Source organism: Amia ocellicauda, chromosome 17 (genome assembly GCF_036373705.1).
Source record: "Amia ocellicauda isolate fAmiCal2 chromosome 17, fAmiCal2.hap1, whole genome shotgun sequence".
Taxonomy (NCBI): Eukaryota; Metazoa; Chordata; class Actinopteri; order Amiiformes; family Amiidae; genus Amia; species Amia ocellicauda.
Genome location: NC_089866.1, coordinates 14,913,658 through 14,937,949, shown reverse-complemented (window position 1 = coordinate 14,937,949; position 24,292 = coordinate 14,913,658). Strand labels below are relative to the sequence as shown.

At 52.3% G+C, this 24,292-nt stretch overlaps 1 protein-coding gene across 2 annotated transcripts; it reads left to right on the top strand.

Moving 5' to 3' along the window:
- Positions 1-729: 729 nt before the first annotated feature.
- gcn1 (GCN1 activator of EIF2AK4) lies at positions 730-23,683 on the top strand. Of its 2 annotated transcripts, none has more exons than XM_066689186.1 (58): positions 730-773; positions 3,179-3,281; positions 3,476-3,539; positions 3,756-3,887; positions 4,043-4,151; positions 4,331-4,429; positions 4,682-4,816; positions 5,016-5,084; positions 5,386-5,494; positions 5,633-5,707; positions 6,217-6,345; positions 6,526-6,576; positions 6,758-6,856; positions 7,183-7,356; positions 7,630-7,782; positions 7,917-8,009; positions 8,142-8,217; positions 8,405-8,564; positions 8,689-8,878; positions 9,044-9,168; positions 9,424-9,608; positions 9,686-9,779; positions 9,880-9,993; positions 10,159-10,357; positions 11,072-11,227; positions 11,407-11,597; positions 11,706-11,786; positions 11,917-12,060; positions 12,200-12,324; positions 12,485-12,674; positions 12,804-12,874; positions 13,150-13,315; positions 13,458-13,652; positions 13,769-14,015; positions 14,123-14,244; positions 14,381-14,495; positions 14,736-14,915; positions 15,043-15,263; positions 15,358-15,426; positions 15,596-15,734; positions 15,951-16,147; positions 16,368-16,510; positions 16,729-16,846; positions 17,060-17,275; positions 17,428-17,592; positions 17,682-17,843; positions 17,970-18,062; positions 18,310-18,453; positions 18,601-18,870; positions 19,167-19,280; positions 19,378-19,608; positions 20,253-20,446; positions 20,571-20,685; positions 21,442-21,538; positions 22,000-22,148; positions 22,284-22,394; positions 22,550-22,771; positions 22,895-23,683. In XM_066689186.1, exons 1-58 carry the CDS (start codon positions 756-758, stop codon positions 23,018-23,020), a joined length of 8,034 nt encoding a protein of 2,677 aa, XP_066545283.1. In that variant the 5' UTR covers positions 730-755; the 3' UTR covers positions 23,021-23,683. The 2 variants fall into 2 exon arrangements, with proteins under 2 accessions (XP_066545283.1, XP_066545282.1); XM_066689185.1 differs by lacking the exon at positions 730-773 and adding an exon at positions 2,666-2,710.
- Positions 23,684-24,292: the final 609 nt, after the last annotated feature.

Genomic DNA, 24,292 nt, shown 5'->3' with positions numbered 1-24,292 from the left:
ATTATTATCCTGAACAGTTTATTTTTAACTAGTCAGGTCACTGCGCCGGTCCTGTGTAATCCAAGTTTTAATGAACATTAACTGTAAGCAGATAGTTAACCGGCCACAAAACCCGGACGCCCAGACGCCAGTGGAAACGGGGCATTAGTCTGGAAAAGTCCTGTGAAATTGAGGCATGAAGAGTTTTTAGCAGGTGGCTTGATCCAATCAAGTATAACAGATGCTTGATAACATGACATAGACGTGCATAAATATACTACACGATGGATAAAATATTAGGGGAGATACAGAAACCCAAGTGTGGAAGAATATGCAAGTCTCCACTTAGCTAACGTTATTTAACGCAGAAACCTTCAAGGAAAATATGGTACAGTATTATATTATTGATATTCAAGAACTTAGTGAAAATGCGGGAGCTCTTATGAGAAACAATGACTGGGTTCAGTAAAGTAACGGGGCTGCTGGAAACTGCTTCAGCGTCGAAATTAAATCACTTTGTACAGGTGGAAGTGTCTTGCAAACGTGCCAGATCGTTTGTTCGGTTGTATTCTGGGGATGTAAAATAGCTTATACACAATCAACCTACAAGCGTAAAGACACATACATGTCAATAAAAACAAACAAACAAAAAAGTGAGCCAGGCCAGCACTGAGGCGGGAGCCCATTTCTGCAAACACACGCGTTCCACGTGGTGCTCACTGGAGCGACCCGGAAGTGATTGCCCGAGAATTCCTTCCTGGTTCGAGACCGGCAAGATGGCAGCGGACACGCAGGTCTGATTGTGTTGAGTTTGACGAAAAATATAGCTGTTACGGGCTTCGTGTTGTGGCGGCTCGGGGTGTGGGGGGCAAGGGGCGAAGTTAACGGGTTACAACGATATGGCATGAATGGTGTTCAAAAGAAAGTGCGAGTTTTCCTTAGAGAGAGAGAGAGAGAGCGAGAGGAGGAGGAGGCGGCGGGGGGAGGATAGCTAACAAACTACCCCAGTGCTGATCGTACACTGTAGCAGGGTGACTAAACACTAATACTCATGGCCATTATAACAAATACAACCTGGAGGTGGCCTCGGTCCTAACCGCCACCTCGCCCCTCGTTTTAAACGTGCCAGTGTTAGACTCGCAGTGCCGCACACGCTCGAAACGTGGACGCCGGAGCCCGAAGTTGTCGAGTCCCGGCGGTGTCGTGTCCCCCGATACCGGCCCCGGGTGTGTGCGCGACAGCGGCGACTGACCAGCCCCTGCAAACAGGCAGACATGCTTTACTTGACAAGAGTCGCAATACTACTTTTCTTGTCCAAGAATATCATAGTTTTTCAAAGAATATCGTAACTTACACAACGCCACTGTGGAGAGGTCTAGAGACTCAAGGGCCTTCCGGTACTGACCCGGTCCAGTAGTGACACCGTTATGTTTAATGTTGTATTTAAAAATGGACGGCGTGAGGCGGCGACGCAGTTAAAATCACACGGCGTGTATAGTCTGCCCAGTGTGCCCACTCCCTCCGCTGCTCACCCCCCCACACACTCTCACACTCACTCTCACACACACACACTCTCACACACACACTCTCACTCTCACTCTCACACACTCTCACTCTCACACTCACACACACACTCTCACACACACACACTCACTCTCACACACACTCTCACACACACACTCTCACTCTCACACACTCACACTCACTCTCACACTCTCACTCACACTCTCACACACACACACTCTCACTCTCACACACACACTCACACTCTCACACACACTCTCACTCACACTCTCACTCTCACACTCACTCTCACACACACACTCTCACACTCACTCTCACACACTCTCACACACACACTCTCACACTCACACTCACTCTCACACACTCTCACACACACGCACACACTCACATGATGTGTAACAGACCCGGTCGGTTAAAGGACCATTTGAACGGCTTGTCGCTTGTTTGTATCGCAAACCCGTTACAATAAGGGCTGGGTGAACACACGACCAGGTGTGTCGTCTCTGGTTTGGATTTCTGATTTTTGAAATTCAACACCAGCGTGACCCCGGTGCTGCAAGATGTCCTCAAATGTCACCTCTGCCGTGCCAGTCCGCAAACGAGTATTAGTGCCCAGTGTGACAGCGGCTGAGCGCTCTCCTGCCCTGTCAGCCCAGCTCAGTGTCTTAGGCTGCAACTGAAACTTACCACTCAATCCTCAGCCCTCCTTTCTCTCTCTTCAGTATGTATTATCGTCTTGTGTTCCCTGCTGCATGATGTGTAACGTGTGTATAAATATACACAGAACACAAATATTAATGCAACAATTTCAATTTCAATTCAGTTTCAATTCTTAGAAGGAAATCAGTCAATTTAAATGCATTCTCAATCTATGGATTTCAAGTCTCAAGTTTTTAGGGAACATGCAATCAGCATGCTGACTGCAGGAAGGTCCACCAGAGTTGGGTCAAGACCCTGGTGAGGACGACAAGCTGCCGATGAGCTTCCCTGAGACGGTTTCTGACAGTTTGTGTAGAAATTATTCGGTTGTGCAAACCCACCCACCGTGTTTTCAGCTGTCCCGGTGGCTGGTCTCGGATGATCCCAAAGGTGAAGAAGCCGGATGTGGAGGTCCTGGGCTGGCATGGTACACGTGTCTGTAGTTGTGAGGCCGGTTGGACGTACTGCTGGTACAGAAATGAACATTCAGTTCTCTAGCAACACACAGGTCTGGTGGACATTCCTGCAGCCAATTGCACGCTTCCTCAAAACTCAAAACATCTGTGGCATTGTGTGACAAAACTGCATGTTTTAGAGTGGCCTTTTATTGTCCCCAGCACAAGGTGCACCTGTGTAATGATCCTGGTGTTTAATCAGCTTCTTGATCTGCCGCACCTGTCAGGTGGATGAATTGTCTTGGTAAAGGAGAAATGCTCACTAACATGGATGAAAATAAGTGAAAATTTTTGAAATTAGCTTTTTGTACTCATGGAACATTTCTGGGATCTTTCATTTCAGCTCCTGATACATGGGACTGACACTTTTACATGTTGTGTTTATAATTTTGTTCAGTACATATATATGTGTATGATACGGAATAAAGCCATCTCCCCTATAATGTAAATACTTGGGAACTGAACTCTCTCTCCCTTCCCTCCTCCCCCTCTCTGTGTGTTTGTGTGCGCACACCGGGCAGGTTGCGGACACCTTGAGGAGGTTTGCGGTGAAGGTGACGACGGCAAGCGTGAGAGAGAGACGGGCGGTCCTGGGGGAGCTGGAGCAATGTGTGGCCAGCACAGGTGAGGCACAGCGCAATATGTCCCGGCACCACTGCCCTTCCCACGCACTGCTGTTGTGTGTGGACAGTGTGGGGACTGTGTGTGCCAGCAGGGACAGCATGCATAGTGTGGAGACGGCAGGATCTGTGGGTGGACTGTGGGGAACGTTGTGGGACAGCTGTTGTGTAACCTTGTCCTGCTGTTTCTCCCTGCAGACCTGCCAGACACGGCTGTGAGGGGGCTGTGCAAACTCTTCTGTCTGACCCTCCACCGATACAGGTCAGCACCCCCCCACTCCCTCTCCTCCTCTGGGCCCCCACCCTTTTCATTTCTCTCTTCCCCAACCTGTACACTCTGTCCATGCGATTCGTCTTTCAGTCCATCAGGACATTGTGTCACTGTGTCTGTCTCTGCCTTCTGTTTGTTTCTGATTCTCTCTCTGTCTGCTTAAATGTAGTTTACACCACATAACTGAACTCTCTCTCACTCTCTCAGGGATGCGGCGTCCCGTCGGGCTCTTCATTCAGCCATTCGGAAGCTGGCGGAGTCGCAGCCCGATGCCATGGCAGCCAGCCTCCTGCACAGCCTGCAGGGCTGCGGTGTGATGAGCAAGACTGGGGTACCCAGGTAAGCGCTGCTCACCCCGGTACACTCCTGCCAGTCCTTTCAGAACCGATGTCTGTTCTGTGTCTGAATTTAATGATGATCCCCTCCTTTTCTCTTGCTCTCTCCCACTCTCCTTCCCCTCTGTCTCCTCTTTTCCTTCCCTCTCTCTCTCTCAGTAAGAGCACAGCTGCGGCCGCTTCTCTGGCCCTGTCCTGGACCTGCCTGCTGGTGCGCTGCGTGTTCCCCTGCACAGAGAGACGAGAAGGGCCCACCTGGAAGAGACTGGTCAGTCAGTCAGTGTGTCGCTCTATGTCAATGTGTCTGTGTCACAGTGTGTCAATCGGTGTGCTGGTCTCTATTTCTGTGTGCAGACTTGGTCACTGAATAATCTGTCACTCAGTCACTAGGAGTGCGAGTACGACATCATAATGATAATAACTATTCCCCCCCCATGCCCCTCTCAGCTGGAGGTGCAGAGTTTGCTGCTGTCCGAGGTGCTGGGTGGGGCACCCAAGAACGCCCTACGATCCGCCCTGAAGAGGCTCAACCAGCTGTGGAGAGAGGTGAGTGCAGAGGTGCTGCGTAGCTGTTGTCTCTTTTCATATGTTGTGATGTGATGGTGTTGTTTATTGTGGGGTTTAAGGCATGGTGTGGAGTAATGCTGGGCAAGTATGAGGCGTTGCGTGTTCCTTGCAAGTCACCTTGGATTAAAAACAAAAAGTTGTATGACTTAATTGTGGTTATAATAATTGTAATTATACTAATAATAGTAATTGTAAATAATAATACTGTTTTGTGTGTTGCTGCTGCTCCAGAACCCAGGTCTGGCAGATCAGTACCTGACCACACTGCTCAGCCTGGACCCAAACGCGAGCTCTCTGTGCCTGTTGGGCGCATGTGTGGAGTTCTGCACGGCCCAGAGAGACACCGCAACTGTGGACAAGCACAAGGTCAGCATCAGGGACGCGGTTTGTGAGTTTGTGTCACTCTGTCGCTCTCTCTACAGCTTTGCCTCTGTCTCTCTCTATCTCTCTCTTCATCACTTCTATTTGTCCTTTTTGGTTCCGTGTTTCCACTGTTAATTGTTGCTCTTGATGTTGTGATTGTGACGTTTATAGTGATTCATGGGCTGCTGGTTTGTGTCTGCAGAGTGCCCTGCTGGACTTGTACCTCAAGACAGTTCTGATGAGCAAAACCAAGCCTCAGAAACACATCCTGGTAAGTGGGCTGACGCACAGAACAACATCAGTCCCTCTGTCAGACCCTGTTTTCTGTCCCTGCACAGTAGACACACACACACACACACACGTCGTCTCAAGCAGCTTATTAATGAACGAGAATCTATCCTGACACCCCAGTCCTTGAGGGCTTAACAGATTCCTTCAGGTTTTTACCATTTAGCCCCTGATTAAGAGGGTGGAATGCCCCCCACAGCAACACAGAGCAAACATGACAAAACTTTAAAAAATTAACAAACCAGGAAAGGCCAGTGACGCTTGTGTTGTGTTGTTGTGTGTAGGATAAGTGTGGCGCGGTGCTGCGTCACGTCTCGCACCCGGAGTTCAAAGAGCAGCTGCTGCCGGCCCTGCAGAAATCCCTCCTGCGCAGCCCAGAGAACGCCATGGAGAGTGAGTCGCTGAGTGCAGTCTCGCTCTCTCACTTTATCTGTCTTGCTCTCTCTCTCGTTCTTTCCGTCTCTCACCCTCACTCTCCCTCCAGTATCGCAGCAGCTGATCTTGATTTTGATAAATTTATTCTCTCAACAGCCGTTTCCAGTCTACTGGCCTCCGTAACCCTTGACCTCAGCCAGTATGCAATGGACATAGGAAAAGGACTGGCCAGTAAGTTGATGTCGCGAGTGCCTTTTGTGTGATCGTGAGTCTGGCGAGCGCACACTGCCGTCTGACTGAATGTGACTCCTTGTGTACATTTGGATTGACTGGGGTGGATCGGAAGTGTCTTGTGTTTATGAATAATATATTGAGCATCTTGGCCAAATGATACGCTAAAATGTATTTTATTAATCAGATTAAAGTTGCATTCTGGGCTTGGCTCAGGGTTCGAGTCCCCAGTAAACTGAGGCTCTCTCTCAAGTGGAGGGTGTGTTTCTACTGGGTTAACTGGGAGTAGATTTTCATGGGCCTGGCCTGACATGCTGGGGTTAGCCAGGGCTGGGGTTCAGGCTGCTGTCGGCCCACACGGGGCATGAATGTTAATAGTGTAACACAGTGGGGTCTGGGTGAAGGTGGAGACCGGCTGTGCAGTATGCCGGTGTGTGCTTTGTTGTGCAGTGCAGTGTGATAGTGTTGTTGTGCTGTGCAGTGTGAAAGTGTGTTGTGCTGTGTTGCAGGTCAGCTGAAGTCGAACAGCCCGGTGCTGATGGAGCAGGCTGTGTTGGCGCTGCGGACTCTGGCCCAGCAGTGCAGCGACGCTACCGCTGTGCAGGAGCTCCTCACTCTACTCTTCAACATCCTGGGAGGTGAGACCCAACATGCAGTTTGACAAAACATACAACGCCATCCGTGACACCCAACAAGATGACACTCACCACAAGACACTCACACCTGTGCGCACTGACGACAGCGCAGCGCTCACTGTGCTTGGCTCTGGGCGGTACCCTGGCCTGTGTGTGTAACACTGTGTGTTCCTCTGTCCTCAGGCTCCGAGGGGAAGCTCAGTGTGGTGGCCCAGAAGATGAGCGTCCTCTCAGGTACTGACCCAGGCCCGGCTGTCACCCCGACACCTGATTGCCAGTGTGTCTCTTTGTATAACTGCTATGACAGCAGTCTGTTTGTCTCCTTCTCTCTCTCGCTCTCTCTCTGTCCGTCTTTCTCTCTTTCTGCTGTCCTGTGTGTCTCCCTGTTTAACTACTGTCTTGCATGTGTATGCAGGTATCGGTAGTCTGAGTCATCACGCGGCATCGGGCAGCTCCACCACGACACTCAGCACTCAGGCCATTGATCTCTTCATCCCCTTCCTGCAGCAAGAGGGTAAGAGTCTTCCAGTCTCCTGTCCTCCTTCTTGAATCCCTCTCTCACTCTCCCCATCTCTCCAAGTTTCTCTTCCACTTCTCTCTCATTCAAATAATTAAAACATGAATTAAGAAACAATTTTATTTGTTCACTAAAGCCTAATATCTCCAAAAGCCAAATTGAAATGCATAAAAAGCTTTCCAGGCATGACTAAAACTCCTCAGTGATTGCCAAAAGGCATCGACAAACATTAGCAGATAGAGAACATTCAATACAAGACCTGTACATGTATTAACATATGTGTATCATCTCCCACTCCTCTCTATCCTCCTCTCCCTCTCCAGTCCATGAGGGCACACTGGTCCATGCTGTGGGTGTGATGGCTCAGTGGAGCGGCCGTATGACCGTGCAGGTGCCCCCCTCCCTGCTCACCTGGCTGAAGAAAGCCTTTACTCTGAAGACCAGCACCTCCGCAGTGCGCCATGCCTACTTGCAAAGCATGCTGGGAGCTTTCAAAGGTCGGTGTCCTGGGAGAGGATGGGGGTCAGGGCAGTCTGCCTGTATTGCAGGTGGTTTGTGTGTCTGACCATATCTCTGTGTCTGCAACCGTGTCACTTTAGACTTTGTTGTCCGTCTGTCTGCATTGAGGGTGTGGACTGACGGAAAGAGTCCGTCTTTGACTCTCTCTGGCTGACGGTGACTCTATTGTTTTGTCTGTCTCTGTGTTCTCTTTGTCTTTATAAATGCAGGATTGGTCACCATGTCTGAATTCTCTCCCTCTCCCTATTTAGGAGACACGCTCTCCCAGGCACTGGAGCTGCTGCCCCTCCTGGTGCAGACGGTGGAAAAGGCGGCCGCCCAGCCGACCCAGCATTCCCTGCTCTGCGAGGCTGTGGCAGCTGCGGTGATGCTGTGTCGCCTCAGTCTTTTAGACTCCCACACCGGTGAGTGCGGTCTCTGGTCTCCGGTCTCTCCGCCTGTGCTGTGCGGCTGTCATGGTTGCAAGATCGATATTTGTGTTGACGTGCACTGACACCTGTCATGTGTTTCTCTGGTTGTGTGTCCCTCTCTGCTCCAGAGTCCAAGCTGCCTGGGTTCTGGCTGCTGGTCCTGGATGAGAAGAAACAGCTGTTCAGCTCTGAGAAGTTCCTGTCACAGGCGCCAGAGGAGGGTGAGACTGACTGACAAACTGACACTGTTCTGAACAGTGCTACTGCGTTTTTTACTTTGACTTTGCTGTTGTAGAGCTCAAGACTAATGCAATGTGGTTTTGTGTTTGTGTGTAATATTCTGTCCCTCTCAGCCTTGTGTACAGTGCTGCAGCTGAGTGAGCGTCTCTTCCTGGACCATCCCCACAGACTTACTGACAACAAGGCGCAGTACGTCTCTCTCCTTCTCTGTGTCTGAATACGTCTCTATGCCCGAGCACTCTGAGCACCCATTGATTACTTTGAATAATGACAGTGTCTGTGCCACTCTATCTGATCCTTTCACAGAATCTAAATATGCTTTCCTTTCTCCCGTTCTATCCCTCCTGCTTCCCCACTTTCTCTCTCCTTCTCTCAGGATGTTCCATCGCAGTGTGGTGAGTGTGCTGCTGTGCCGGGAGTGGCGTGTGCGCAGACAGGCTCAGCAGACAGTGCGCCGCCTGCTGGGGGCCCTGGGTGGAGCCAAACTGGCCCATGGCCTTCTGGGGGAACTGAACACCGTGCTGAACACACACAAGGTGAAGTGGAGCTGGCGAGAGGGGGTAGGGTAGGGTGCAGGGGAGAGTGAAAGGGACGGAGAGAAGGGGAAGTAAATTGCCCTCCTGTACTGTCTTAACACCAATTGCACCCCCCTCCATGCAGGTGCTGCCTCCCGAGGTACTGGTGACGGAGGTGGGGGAGCTGACAGAGCTGGGCCGCTCCTACATCCACCCCCGTGTCCTACGGGAGGCGCTGTGCGTGATCGCCACGGTGCCAGGGCTGGGTGACGATCCCTCCGAGGCGGAGCGGCTGGCCAATGACATAATCATTGCAGCGCACCACCCCTCTATAGGTCAGTGTGTGCGTGTCTGTCAGTGTAACTGTCTGTGGGTGGGGCTGTGTTTTGCTGTATGTTGTGTGGGTATATGTGATTGATCTTATTTATTTTTGTATTTAAAAAATGTTTAGTAATAGTGCAGGTATTAAAACTCTCTCTCTCTCTCTCTCTCTCTCACAGAGGTGGCTCGGCGAGGCCTGTGGCCAGTCATCCTGTCCTACATGCAGCTGGACGCAGGAGCGTTTGTGGACAGGAACGCAGAGTCCATCCTGTCCAGCCTGCTGCAAAAGCAAAGCTCCGAGCAGGTCAGAGCACTGGGCTGGCCCCTGGAACACGGGGGTCCTGGATTCCAAATTCCCATTCCCCTATTCTAGTCTGCAGTTATGGGATGGGTTCCGAATTCTGAGTTCCAATTCTTAGTGTTGTTGGTGCTGTTTGTCTCTGGCCACGCCCACAGACCCGTGTCCTATTCTTTTGTAGTTCACTTTAACGTCAATCACATAAGATGTAGTGTTATTATATCAGTTTGAAACATTGACACCTGTCTGTCTCCCCCGCAGGCTGCAGCTGCGATGAATGCAGTGGGTGCACTCTCTGTGCTCTCCCCGGGCAAGCTGCTCCCACGTGTGTTCGAGCGGATCATGGAGGTGCTGCAGCGGCCGGCACTGTGTCAGGTGACCCGCGAAGAGTACGCCATCATGAACACGCCCGACGGAGAGCTGTACGACAAGAGCATCCTGCAGAGGTATGCACTCCTCCCTCTCTGTTCATTCTGTGTGTCCAATGTGTGTGCATGTGTGTAATTATATCCCCCCCCTGCAGTGCCCAGCAGGAGAGCACGAAGAAAGGAAACCTGAAGCGGGAGAACAAGGCGTACTCCTTCAAAGAGCAGATCATAGAGCTGGAGCTGAAGGAGGTGAGAGGGATGGAGAGGAGAAGAGCGAGGGTGTTTGACAGAGAGGGAGGGGTTCTGTGTGTGTGTGTTTGTGCTGACGGTCAGTGTGTCGTCCTCACAGGAGATGAAAAGAAAGAAGGGCATCAAGGAGGAGCTACAGCTGAGCAGCAAGCAGAAGGAGATGCTGCAGGCCCAGCTGGAGAGGGAGACAGCCGTCCGCAAGAGGCTGCGGGAGGTGGGCCGGCTCGCTGCTACGCACTCGCTCACGAACTACGCACTGACACACTTACACACAGACGCAAACCAAAACTCAAAGATCCTCACACATGACGTGCACACACCCACATCCTGTACAGATACAAAACCTGTCACTTATGTTTCTCACTCTTTCACTCTGCAGTTGGATGAGGAGCTGCAGTCTGCGCTCAGCCTCTTGGGGGCAGTGTTGAGCAGGAAGCCGCCTCAGCTGGCCCAGCACCTGCCCACCATGCTGCGCTGCTTCTTGCCCCTGCTGAGCTCCCCCCTGGCAGCGCCCCGGGTTCAACAGCCCCTCCTGCACCTGGGGAACTGCCTCCTGCCCCCTGAGCTGCATGGCCTGGGTGAGTGTCATCACCCTCCTATGTTCTTTCTTTCAGTCTATTTATTGTAAGTTAATTGTTTTAGTTTTTTTTTTAAATCACAAAGATTTTAAAAATTAAGTGATTTTAAGAATTGATATTTTAAATGATTTTAATCATAAGTATTAAAAAAATATTGAATTGTTATAATTTTAAGAAATGTAAAATACTTTAACCTAATAAACAGTATTTCAGTCTCCTTATTTTCTCTGTCACTCTCCCTCTCCTTTCTCTCCCTCCCTCCCTTTATTTGTTTTATGATTTATCTGATGCATTTTCAGTTAATTTCAATGTATTTGACCTTTTTTGTTGGTTTGGCAGTTTGCCATTTATCACAAGTTTGTTTTATTGATTTACGCACATGTTTATTTGAGTTCATGTATTTTGTTTAAGTTAATCACATTAAGTGATTTTAGGAATTTATTTAAAAAAAATTTAATCATAAGTTTTAAAATTTTGAATATTTTACATTTTCAATATAAAAACCACAAAATCCAATAAAACAGTATCCCTCCCTTTATTTCTTTAATTCAATTTTTTCTCATTCATTCTTCTATTCCAGTGAGCTATTCTCTGTCCTCTCTCCTTCCAGTTTCTGCTTTCCCTCCATTTTCTTTTACTCTACATCGCGGCATCTCTCTCTTGTTTTATAGTGGTCTGTATGTTTACCCTTCTCTCCCTCTCCCCCCCGCACAGGCCAGCTGTTGGGTCACGTGACCCTGCGTTTGCTCCACCCGGCCTGTGAGCTGGACGAGGCGTGGTGTCAGGAGGAGCTGGGCGTGGCATCGTGCCGCGCTGTGGAGCTGCTGCACACACACACTGTGCCACACAGAGAGGGGCGTACAGACCGCGGTGAGTGGAGGGAAGGTGGGCAGGGGCTGGGGTGGGAGGTTGAGGGACGATAGTTTATTATCGCCATGTGGTATTATCCCTGTTTTTTTCTATTGATTTATAAATATACTAATAATTTTGATGCGGTCGAGATCATTGTGAGATCTGTGGTGTCACTGTGCCTTTGCCCCCCCCCCCAGAGGTGCACCCTCTCTCAGGGCCAGCGTTCTCCTTCTGCTTCCCCTTCCTGCGTGCCATGCTGAAGGACACCCCTAACGACAGCGAGGAGGCGGAGTCTGTGCTAGTCAAGGCGCTGCAGGTGGTGCAGGAGCACGCCCAGCTCCGGAGCGTTCACCTCGGCAACGAGCACCCGGACGTGCCACTCGACGAGGTGACTGATGCACACCGACGCACTGATAATCCCCCACGCACTCTACTCCCTGCACACAGACGCCTCTCTCATCCTCCCTCACTCCTCTCTCTCCTCTCTCACTCACAGAATGGTCCAGAACTCCTGCCCCGGGTTGACATGCTGGTTCTGCTGACCAGGGTGATTGGGACCGGTGCCCCCCGGCTGCAGGTACTGTAACTGCCCCGCAACTCACAATCCAAATTAAAGCAGAATCCAGTACCTGATTTATTTTGTGAGAACCCGTCAGTGTCTTTCAGTGTGTGCATTTCTCTCTGATCTCTCCGTCTCTCTGTCTCAGGTGCTGGCGTCCCAGTGTCTGACCACGCTCTGTGCCAGTGCAGGTGGGGGGCGGGGCTGTGCGGCAGCCGAGCAGCCAGAGATCGATGTTCTGCTGGAGGGGCTGCTGTCGCCCTGCTTCGCTGTGAGGGACGCCGTGCTCAGGGTGAGTGTGGCGGTTGTCATTGTCTCTCAGTGCTTATGAGTGCGTCTGTGTCTCTCTCTTTGTGCGTCTGTCTGTGTGCCTTTCTCTCAGTAGTGGTGTGTGTCTTTGTAAAGTAACTCTCTCTCTCTCTCTTTGTCAGGGCCTGTTGGAGCTGGAGATGGTGCTACCCACAGACAGTGAGGATGCGGACGGACTGAGTGTGCTCCGCCGCCTGTGGGTGGCTCGCTTCGATGTGGAGGAGGAGGGCAGGCAGCTGGCAGACAGGTCAGACACACATCCTCCCTACTTCTCTCTCTGTCTCTCTCTCTCTCTCTTTCCCTCATTCTCCCTTTATAAAAATAATCTCCCTTCCTTTAACCCTCTCTCGCTCTCTCTCTCTCGCACCCTACTCCATGCTTTAACCCCCTCTCCCCTGCTCCCCCAGGCTGTGGCAGTCGCTGTGTTTGGAGGTGGTCCCAGAGCTGTGCACTCTGTTGATTGGTGACGTGACGCAGGCGGAGGGGGCGGTGCGGGCGGCGGGGGCAGACGCCCTGTCCAGCGCGGTGAGCCAGTACAGAGACCGGGCGCCTGCAGTGATGGGCCAGCTGGTGGAGCTGTACCAGGAGAAACTCTATGTAAGTGTGGGGCCAGTGTGTGCGTGTCTATCTGTCTGCAGAGGTCCGTTATATTCATAGTATGACATTTTTGTGATCTCTCTCTCTCTCTCTCTAATTCACTCTCCCTCTTTCTCCCCCTCTCCACAGCGCCCACCCCCAGTCCTGGACGCTCTGGGCAGGGTGATCTCAGAGTCCCCGCCAGACCAGTGGGAGGCCAGGTGAGGACTGTGGTCACAGACATTGTCCACTCACTGACACCTCGCTCTCTCTGTCACTCCCTCCTCTGATGATTCTTTTCCTTCTGTCCTATTTTTTTCCTCCCTCATTTTCAATTGAAATAAATTAGAATAGAATAGCATGACTCCGTTATATCAGTGTTGCCAACACAGTGACAGACAGGAACAGGAGATCTTAGCAGACAGTGACAGACGTATTGGCATGAATTGAATATGAATTGCACAATGCAAGGTGTAATGGACCCCCCCCTCTCCAGGTGTGGTATAGCCCTGGCCCTGAACAGGCTGTCTCAGTACCTGGACGGCTCCCAGGTGACGCCCCTGTTCCTGTTCTTCGTTCCTGACGCACTGAATGACCGGCACCCAGAGGTGCGTCGCGCTATGCTGGACGCAGCGCTGTCCGCCCTCAACACCCACGGCAAGGTAAGCCCCCCCACACACCCCAACTCACACACACATTGGAGTAGGCAAGACAATACCCCTCCCTTACCCCAGTACAGTGAGACCATTTAATCTGTGCCAGTGATGCAGCCCCCCATCTTCCCCTTCCTCTGTGCCCCCCAAGGACAACGTGAGCTCGCTGCTGCCGGTGTTTGAGGAGTTCCTGCGTGGCGCCCCCCAGGACGCCAGCTACGACGCTGTGCGGCAGAGTGTGGTCGTGCTCATGGGCTCGCTGGCCAAGCATCTGGACCGCAGCGACCCCAAGGTCAAACCCATCGTGGCCAAGCTCATCACCACCCTGTCCACCCCCTCGCAGCAGGTGAGCGCACTGGACTGACTCGGGGGCGGACTCTCCTATTTACCTGTGTGTGTGTGTCTCTCGCTCTCTTTATGAATAGTAACCTCTTTCCCTCTCTCCCTCTCTCTCCACTCCAGGTCCAGGAGTCGGTGGCCAGCTGCCTGCCCCCGCTGGTCCCGGCCATAAAGGAGGACGCAGGAGGGATGGTGCGTAAGCTGCTGCAGCTGCTGCTGGAGAGCGACAAGTACGCTGAGCGCAAGGGAGCCGCCTACGGGCTGGCCGGCCTGGTCAAGGGCCTGGGCATCCTGTCCCTGAAGCAACAGGACATCATGTCCACCCTGACCGACGCCATCCAGGATAAGAAGAACTTCCGACGCAGAGAAGGTCAGTTGGGTGGTTAGGAGGAGGGGAGGGCGGACTGTGTGTCTGTAGGTGGGTGTGTGTGTGTAGTGTGTGCAGGAGCTGACGCGGTGCTGTTGTGCTGTGCGCAGGTGCCCTGTTTGCGTTCGAGATGCTGTGTAACATGCTGGGGAAGCTGTTCGAACCGTATGTGGTCCACGTGCTGCCACACCTGCTGCTCTGCTTCGGGGACGGCAACCAGTACGTCCGAGAGGTGAGTGAGATAAGAACATAGTTTACAAACGAGAGGATGCCATTCGACCCATCGTACTCGTTTGGTGTCCATTAATAACTAACAATCAGTCAGTCTTTCTGCCAGTCAGTGAGTGTGACCATCCCTCTCTCCCCAGGCGGCAGATGACTGTGCCAAGGCTGTGATGCGAAACCTCAGTGCCCATGGGGTGAAGCTCGTGTTGCCCTCATTGCTGATGGCACTGGAGGAGGAGTCCTGGAGGACCAAGGCAGGTGGGTGTCACTGCAACAGCAAACGAGTCCAGAACTGCCGTCTGTCTGTCTCTGTATTTCACTGATCACATCGGTGGAGTTTTAAAAGTCTTTTTGTTTTTTCTTTCTCTCCTGCCCCTCCAAACTCTCTCTCCTTCTTTACATCACACCTCACCTTTTGCCCCCTCTCTCTCCTCTCACCATCTACCGCCCCTGTCCCTTCCACTCCTGCTACCTCTCCAACTCTACCCCCCGCCCCAGGCTCAGTGGAGCTCCTGGGTGCCATGGCCTTCTGTGCCCCCAAGCAGCTGTCCTCCTGCCTGCCCAGCATCGTGCCCAAGCTGACGGAGGTGCTGACCGACTCCCACGTCAAGGTGCAGAAGGCCGGCCAGCAGGCCCTGCGCCAGATCGGCTCCGTCATCCGCAACCCTGAGATCCTGGGTGAGACGCCCACATCAGACCTGTCATTATGACCAGGACCCTGTGATACGAATGACCGATATGTGGTTTAAGGAATCCAAGTCATGCAAAACGCTGACCAGTGATCGATTTGCATATTTCTCCCCAGCGATCACACCCATCCTGTTGGACGCGCTGACCGAGCCATCGCGGAAGACCCACCGCTGCCTGCAGACGCTGCTGGACACTAAGTTCGTCCACTTCATAGACGCGCCATCCCTTGCCCTCATCATGCCCATTGTGCAGCGTGCCTTCATGGACCGCTCCACTGACACCCGCAAGATGGCTGCCCAGATCATCGGCAACATGTACTCTCTCACTGACCAGAAGGTCAGTCTGAGCCTCCCACCACAGTTGATGCTGCAATGTGAGCCACTGTCCCTGCTGTGGCTTCAACGCTGACTGTTGCATTGTTGTGTTGCAGGATCTCTCCCCCTACCTACCCAGCGTCATTCCTGGACTCAAGGCCTCACTGCTGGATCCTGTGCCTGAGGTCAGTGTCCGTCTCTCTGTCTGTCGCTGCCTTTGTCCATCTTTGTCTGTCTGTCAGTATCTTTCTGTATGTGTGTCCATCTCTCTCTCTCGGTGTGTGTCTCTCTCTCTGTGTCTCTGTGCATGTCACTCTCTCTGTGTGTCTCAGTGCTGCCTCTTTGCCCCCACAGGTGCGCACAGTCTCCGCCAAGGCGCTGGGTGCCATGGTGAAGGGCATGGGCGAGTCCTGCTTCGACGATCTGCTTCCCTGGCTGATGGAGACGCTGGCGTCTGAGCAGAGCTCTGTGGATCGCTCTGGGGCCGCCCAAGGTGATTGCCCCCACACACACGCACACACACAAACTCTTCTGCCACCTATAGTTCCCCACAGGTGCCACCAGGGTGTGCTGTGACCCCAACTCTCACTGTGATGTCACCCTGGGATTTTTTTCCCCCTCTGCAATAGGACAAAGCAATGACAGCTGTAGTAACATATATTTTCCCATCTCTCTCTCCCTCCCTCTCCTCTTCCCTCTCTCCTCCCAGGCCTGGCGGAGGTGATGGCTGGTCTGGGGGTGGAGAAGTTGGACAGGCTGATGCCCGAGGTGGTGCAGACAGCCAGCCGGCTGGACATCGCATCCCACGTGCGGGACGGCTACATTATGATGTTCATCTACCTGCCGCTCACCTTTGGGGACCAGTTCACACCTTACGTCGGTCCCATCATCCCCTGCATCCTCAAGGTGTGTCTCTTTCTGTGCCTCTGTCTCTCTCTGTGTCTTTCTGTCTTCTCTGGGTGTCTCCCTTTCTCTCCTGTTCCATATCCTTTTCTATCTGCAATATTTTTTCTCCCTCCATCACAGATTAAAATTGCCTTATTGGCATGACCAGTATTAAGTCCTCTCTGTCTTGTCAAATGACTGGTTGTTTTCATGCACATCTACTCTCGTCTCTCTCTCCCAGGCACTGGCAGATGAGAATGAGTATGTGCGTGACACAGCGCTGCGGGCGGGGCAGCGCATCATCAGCCAGTACGCCGAGACGGCCATCGCCCTGCTGCTGCCCGAGCTGGAGCAAGGCCTGTTCCACGACATGTGGAGGATCAGGTACACACACACACTGCCACGGCAACATACAGACGCTGACACAGGAAAATGCCCACGCACATCTTTGACACACTCACACCAGCACACACACACACATCCCTGCCTGGGGTACCCACAGTAACACGTCTACACAATAGAGATGCAGACACGCCAACTGAGACAGAATGACGCACAGATGGACAGTCACGCGGTGCTCCCCCACTCCATCTCTCTCGCAGGTTCAGCTCAGTTCAGTTGCTAGGTGACCTGCTGTTCCACATCTCCGGGGTAACGGGGAAGATGACCACAGAGACCGCCTCCGAGGACGACAACTTTGGGACGGCCCAGTCCAACAAGGTACCGTCCACTACTGCACACACACACACACTACTGCACACATGAATCCAAAATCAAACCAAAATATGTGACTTAATTGAAAGAGTGGCAGTGGGCTGGACACACTGCTAGAAGAACAGATCAAAGATGGACAGTGGAAGCTATCGAATGGATCATAAGAGATGAAAAAAGGCAGCTGTTCACACTCGCATCCCCTCTCCCCCCGTCTCCCAGGCGATCATCGGGGCGCTGGGCCCGGAGCGGCGGAACCGGGTGCTCTCCGGCCTCTACATGGGCCGCTCAGACACGCAGCTGGTGGTGCGCCAGGCCTCACTGCACGTGTGGAAGATCGTGGTGTCCAACACACCGCGCACGCTGCGCGAGATCCTGCCCACCCTGTTCAGCCTGCTGCTCGGCTTCCTGGCCAGCACCTGCTCCGACAAGAGGACGGTACGTTGCCACAACACGCGTGTGCAATAAATGAAATGAACACTACATGCAACTGAAAAGGCAGCAGCAACAACAAAATTAGACCTAAATTTGCACAAGTTTATATAATAAATCTCCCTCTCCCCGTCTGTGTCTCTCCCTCACCCTCTCAGATCGCGGCGCGGACGCTGGGGGATCTGGTGCGGAAGCTGGGAGAGAAAATCCTCCCGGAGATCATCCCCATCCTGGAGGAGGGTCTGCGCTCGGAGCACAGTGACCAGCGCCAGGGCGTCTGCATCGGCCTCAGCGAGATCATGAAGTCCACCAGCAAAGACGCGGTCAGTCACATACAATCATCAGAGCTGTAATAATAATAATAATATGCATATAATGTATAACGACGATCTTTATCCGCCCTGCTCCCCAGGTGATGGTGTTCTCGGAGTCCCTGGTGCCCACGGTGCGGCGGGCGCTGTGCGACCCACTGGAGGAGGTGCGTGAGGCGGCGGCCCTGACCTTCGAACAGCTCCACGCCACCATCGGACACCAAGCGCTGGACGATATCCTGCCCGCCCTGCTGCAGCAGCTGGTGAGGGGGCAGTGTGTGTGTGTGTGTGTGTGTGTGTGCACGTCTGTCTCTCTGTATGGCTGTCTGTGCGAGTCTCTGTCTGGGTGAGTGGACAGTAATGTGCAGCTGTGTGTGTGTGTTGTGCAGGACGATGAGGAGACAGCAGAGTTCGCTCTGGATGGTCTGAAGCAGGTGATGGCAGTGAAGAGCCGCTCAGTGCTGCCCTACCTGGTGCCCAAGGTGAGACGCCTGTACACCTGAATCACTAACCACTGCACACCTGTACAGACTCCACACCTGCATGCACTGCATACCTGAAACCCTGTACACACCTGTAACAGTACACACCTTGCACTCTGCCCACCTGAAAATACCTGTCCAGCTGTGTACCCACAATTACCTGCACACCTGACCCACAGTACACCTTTTAACACAGTTAACAGGTCAAACCCCATCCCCCTCCATCTCTCTCTCTCTCCCCCTCCAGCTCACGGCCCCTCCTGTGAACACGCGTGTGCTAGCATTCCTCTCCGCAGTGGCGGGAGACGCCCTGACACGCCACCTGGGAGTCATCCTGCCGGCACTGATGTCATCACTGAGAGACAAGCTGGGCAGCGAGGAGGGAGAACAGGTAACGCAGGACAGCAAGCACACCTGTGCACCTGATTTAGGTTGTCTCGGCGTTGTCACTAATGTTTTTTCTTTCTCTCTTTGTCTGCATCTCTCTCTCCTCCCTCCACTCCCCTTCCTCCTCTCTCTCTCCCTTTCCAATCTGCAGGAGCTGTCCAGCTGTCTGACGGTGTTGCTGTCGGTGGAGGAGGAGGCAGGGCAGCGGGTGGTGCTGGACGAGCTGCTGGACTTCAGCCGCTCGTCCGAGCCGGGGCTGCGCCTGTCCGCCGTGTCGCTGCTGAGCGGTTTCTTCTCGTGCACGCGGCACGAGCACAGCGCCCACACCCGCAACCTGCTGTCCGGCCTGCTGCGCCTGCTGAACGACCCCTGCCCGCAGGTCCTGCACCACAGCTGGGACACGCTCAACACCATCATCAAGGTGAGCAGAGAGCGAGGGAGGGAGTTGCCGAGGTGGCCGGAGGGAGACAGAGAAAGAGGGTGGAGGGGGGAAGCACCATGGTAAAGGAGGGAGGGAGAGAGGAGTGATGGGGAGGCATGGTGGGGAAGGCAGGTGAGCTTGTTGTGAGAGGAGGGATGGAGGAGCAATGTGGCAAGAGGGGAGTTGGGATAGGGGGTGTGGTTATGGCAAATGATATAAGGGGCATGGAGGGAGGGGAGAGAGACAGGCGTGTGTTTGTGTGTACGGTCTGACTCCACTCTACACCCTTTCTGCAGCGGCTGGACGCAGGCAGTCAGCTGGCCCTCATCGACAACCTGCACCACGACCTCAAGCTGGTGGCCACGGAGGTCAAGGGTCAGAACCTGCCTGGCTTCTGCCTGCCCAAGAAGGTGAGACAGGAAACTGATGAATCTCTGTGCGTCTGCGTCTCTATACACACGGGCGCACACTCACCCGTGTTGACACCCTGTGTCCCTCTGCATCCAGGGAGTGACCTGTGTCCTGCCAGTGCTGCGTGAGGGCGTGCTGACTGGGGCGCCAGAGCAGAAGGAGGAGGCGGCGCGCGCGCTGGGATTGGTCATCAAGCTGACCTCGGCCGAAGCCCTGCGGCCCTCCGTGGTGAACATCACCGGCCCCCTGATTCGCATCCTGGGGGATCGCTTCAGCTGGAGCGTGAAGACCGCCCTGCTGGAGACCCTCACCCTGCTACTGTCTAAGGTCTGGACAAGTCTACTCCTTTTTCCCCCCTTTTTTTTTTTTGTAGGAATGTGTTAATTCCGCAGACTTTGTCTCCGAAAATGTGGAATAAAGACACTGCCAGGCTGCTAAATGCAACCCCGACCTGTTGTGTCGGCACACGGTGTGAAAAGGCAGTCTGGCAATGCACTGCAGTGTTGAAAAGCTTGTTGATGTACGCAGCTGTAATGGACAGACATTTCAAAGCACTTTCATGTTGCATAAGAGGATATATTTTAGGTTTATGTTGTTTTGAAATACTCGTTATTTGTTTTATAATTGTATAAGTCTGCATTTTGAGTTCTACACCAGTTTAGTTTATTGCATAGTTTATTGCATAGTTTATTAGGTTTTTTTCTTGTTTATGTATATATGCTCAACTGAAGAAACTGAACTGATGCTAAAGAAGAGAAAGTGAAAGTTTTACCTTTATTTGTAAATATCTGTAAATAGGACTTTGAAACTAGAGGTGCAGTAGTTTAGACATTTCCTCAGACAACGAGACATTGTGTTCTTTGACAGAGAATCAAACAGGAATTAAAGTGAATGATTTAAGCAGGAATGTACCTACCCCCCCCCCATTTAAAAATGCTATATTGGCCTGACTTCCCTTGCCCCCCCTCCAGGTTGGGATTGCCCTGAAGCCCTTCCTGCCGCAGCTGCAGACCACCTTCCTGAAGGCGCTGCAGGACTCCAGCCGGGCGGTGCGGCTCCGGGCAGCTGAGGCGTTGGGCCAGCTGGTCACCATCCACAGCAAGGTGGACCCCCTGTTCACAGAGCAGCTCTCCGCCATCCGCAACACAGACGACCCTGGAGTCAGGTACTGAGGGAGGGCAGGAGCGGGGCAGGGGAGAGGCAGTGGAGAATGGAGGGAACTGCATCTCAATTTCTCCCTCTCCCTCTCTCCTCCTCCCGCTTCTTCCTCTGCCCTCCACCTCTCTCAGGGAGACTATGCTACAGGCTCTGCGGTTTGTGATCCAGGGAGCCGGGGGGAAGGTTGACCCCGCAATCCGGAAGAACATCACCACTGTGCTGCTTGGCATGCTGGGACACGATGAGGTGAGCACTGGGGGGAGGCAGGAGAAAGAGAGGAAAAGAGCAGGGGCAAGAAGGGGAGAGAGTTGGATGAGATGCAATGAGTGAGAGAGAGATGGCGGGCGGGAGGAGGAAAGAGAGTGGGAGTTGAGAACAGAGAGAGTGAAATAGAGAGAGAGAGCGTGTGCGTGTGGTAGAGTCTGAGCTCAACCTGTGACCCAGTCAGCCTCGTCTCTAGGCTCCGACAGGAAGAGCAGCAGGAAGTGGCTTTTCAATCGGGGACGGTTTTTACATGTATTTTTTTTCAATGCTCTTATCTGATGAGAACCTAACTGACTGCTCAGCCAGCGCCATCCAAGATTTTATTTGTATTATTAATGTTTGTTTCTATCATAGTTTGTGACTAGAGCTCCCCTCAACTCCCTGAGCTAAACTGAATGAATCGTTTTTTTTTCTTTTAAATGGTCATTATTTATGGTTCCACATGTCAAGGTCTTGTGGAAACTGGCAGTTTGGTTTGTGTGATTTAGTTTTATTATTTGAAAGTGCTTCCAAAATGATGATTTTAAAAATAATTAATGTAGGCAGGAGTCTCTATAGCTGGTCCTGTAATAACCTCCCTTAAACCCTCAATACAGCACAGTGCTATTCAGAGCACCGTCGCTAGTGAATACAGGTGAACTACACTACTACAGTTTCATTACTTAATATTTGCACATCCCTGTCTCTCCCTGCATGTGTGTGTGTGTGTGTATCTCTCTCTCCCTGTGTATCCTGCAGGACGCGACACGGATGTCGGCAGCTGGGTGTGTGGGAGAGGTTTGTGCCTTCCTGTCTGACGAGGAGCTGAAGACTATCCTGCAGCAGCACATCCTGGGTGAGTGAAGCAGAGCACTGAACTACAGCACAGCTCTCAAAATCATAATGTACTTTTTAATTTTTAAATAAAGTTTTTAATTTAAGTTTTAATAAGCGATACAGGTGAAGGCAGGAATGTTCTTACGGTAACATTTATGTGGTTTCGAGAGCGTGAGTCTGAATAATTGATATAAATTTAGTAGTTGAAGGAAAGAGTGACCAAATTAGGGTTACATTTTGGTCTGGGTTTGGCTCAGGGTTTGAGTCCCGAGGCAGGTTGGGGTTCAGGGGGTGGGACTGTTAATGGTATATCGCAGTGGGGGTCTGGGCTGGTGTTTGGGCTTAATTAGGGATTAAGAATACAGGTGAAGGTGGAGACGGGCTGACTGCCTTATTCAGATTGATTTAGAGGATTATTTTGAGTGATTGAACCACATTTTGCTCTGATGTTTTGTGTTAAAATCTTATTCCCCCCTCCAGCGGACGTGTCGGGGGTGGACTGGATGGTGCGTCACGGCCGCGGCGTGGCTCTGTCCGTGGCAGTGAAGCGCTGCGCGGGGCGGCTGTGCGCGGGGGAGCAGGGCGCCACTGTCACAGAGGCCATCATGAGCAACGCCACTGCGGACAGGGTACGAGAGATGGGGAGGCGGAGAGGGAACAGGAGAGGGATTGGGGGAATGAAGGATTGGGGGAATGAGGGAGATGGGTGAAAGGATAGTGGGTAGTGACATTTTTTATTTCTCTTTCTCCACCCCCCCATCCAGATCCCCATTGCCGTCAGTGGAATCAGAGCGATGGGCTTCCTGATGAAGCACCAGATCGAGACGGAGGGCGGGGGCAGCGTGCCGCCCAGGGTCATCACACAGTTCGTCAAGGTGAGAGAGCGGAGAGGTTGGGGGTGGGGGAGCCTCGAGTGAAGAGGAGGAGTGAAGGCGTTGGGTGGTGAAGTACAGTATAGTGGACGATATCCTGTCTTTCCACATCGGTATTCCTTACATGTGTATTTTGCCTCTCCTCCCCGCCTGCGCAGTGTCTGCAGAACCCCTCCAGTGATATCCGGTTGGTGGCGGAGCGGGTGCTGTGGTGGGTCTTCCGGGACCCCGCCACCCCCCCGCTGGAGCCGGCGCTGGTCAAGCCGCTGCTGAAGGCCCTGCTGGACAACACCAAGGACAAGAACACGAGTGTGCGGGCCCAGAGCGAGCACTGCATCGTCAGCCTGCTCCAGCTCCGACAGGGGGACCAGGGCATGACGGTGAGACACGGGGCAGGGGGGCCCAGAGCGAGCACTGCATCTTCAGACTGGGAAAGGGGGAGGGAGAGAGCACCGCTGAGACCTGTAGAGACGCACTGACTTGTCCCCCCGTTTCCCCGACAGAGCGTGACGGCCATCCTGGACACGGCCAGTACGGACCTGCTGGCGGAGTGCTGTCGTCGCTCTCTGCGCCGCATCGCCGGGCAGCCTGACAGCACGGAGGAGATCGACGACACCATCCTCACCTGAGAGACACACAGAGACCCTGTCAGTCACACACACACTGACACACACACTGACTCTCACTGCAACACACTGAGGCACACATGCATTCATATACACAACACACAAACCAGAAAACTCACACACACTGATGAAAAATCATATACAGTTCCTGCCCATCTGTACAACCCTGAGGCAGAGAGAGAGAGAGAGGGGGGGGTGGGGGGGCTTGTGAGAGTGATGGAATAAAGTTGGGATGCAAATTAAGTTTTAAAACGTTTTTCCTTCTCCTCCTCCTCTTGGTCCCCCACCCCCTGACCCAAAATGTAAAAGGCAACCAAATCAGGGAATTATTCAACACCTGATTTTATTTTATTTTAAGAGTTTCATGAAAACCGGCGATGGAATATATTCAATAAACACTCCCATCTTCTCATGAAACGTGTAGTGGCCGGAGTGAAGTTTAACGGGAAGAAAGGTGTGAAGAGTCCCCAGTGTGAGAATTGCTGTGCAGATGTTGGCATAGCATTGAAATGAGACTTGCATTTCATGTTCCCAACATTTTCTGTGTGCTTTTTGTTTTTGTTTCTTTATTAGTCCAGCAGAACGGTTAGATGCACTGACCGGACTTCACTGTTAGACGTACACTGAAGTTAAGTTTGAGGAGCTAAATAAAATATTCTTCCTCGACTTTTATTTTTTGTTTTATTTTCTCTCATTTTCAGAGTGTGTGTTATCTGTAATCTCCCCAGTGAAAACTCCCCCTGGTTTCAGAAATGACTCTCCCTTCATCTGTTCAGCCTGGGCAGCGTGAGGAAAGGGAAATGCAGACCAGCTGTTATTCCCCTCATGCGACATAATTTATCATGGCAACTGTCTTGACTGCAGTCCACTACATTGCAAGCAAAATGGTAAATAAATCCATCATAACTGGAATGGCTGCAGGGATAGTGACAAACAATCAGTACTAACAGAACAAGAGGGACTTGGTTCAATAACAGCAGAGACACTGACACTCAAAACTGGCTGCTTTGGCCAAGGAGACTCCCGTTCCTTGATGCATAGCACAGCAGGGGTCTCCGCCCTGGTATGGCAGGTCTCCCTGTGTTTGTTCAGGGTGGGCCTCAGGCAGTCCTCGTACATGGCTGATTTCTGCAGGGTTTTTTCACAAGTCTTTGCTCTTAAATCTTGTATTTTCCGATTGTATAGTAAATATTACAAGTTTGACTGGGGAGTTTTCTTCCTTGCAACATGACTTGGTTGTAAAAGCTGTTTGAGATAAGGCATCATTAACCTGAT

What these genes read in the sequence shown, in the direction of transcription:
- gcn1 (XM_066689185.1), top strand. Translation starts at nt 2,681, where the DNA reads ATGAACATTCAGTTCTCTAGCAACACACAG. An exon ending in TGAGGGACGCCGTGCTCAGG is followed by an intron (nt 12,061 to 12,199) that starts GTGAGTGTGGCG and finishes TCTCTTTGTCAG; the next exon opens with GGCCTGTTGGAGCTGGAGAT. An exon ending in GCATGCTGGGACACGATGAG is followed by an intron (nt 20,686 to 21,441) that starts GTGAGCACTGGG and finishes TGTATCCTGCAG; the next exon opens with GACGCGACACGGATGTCGGC.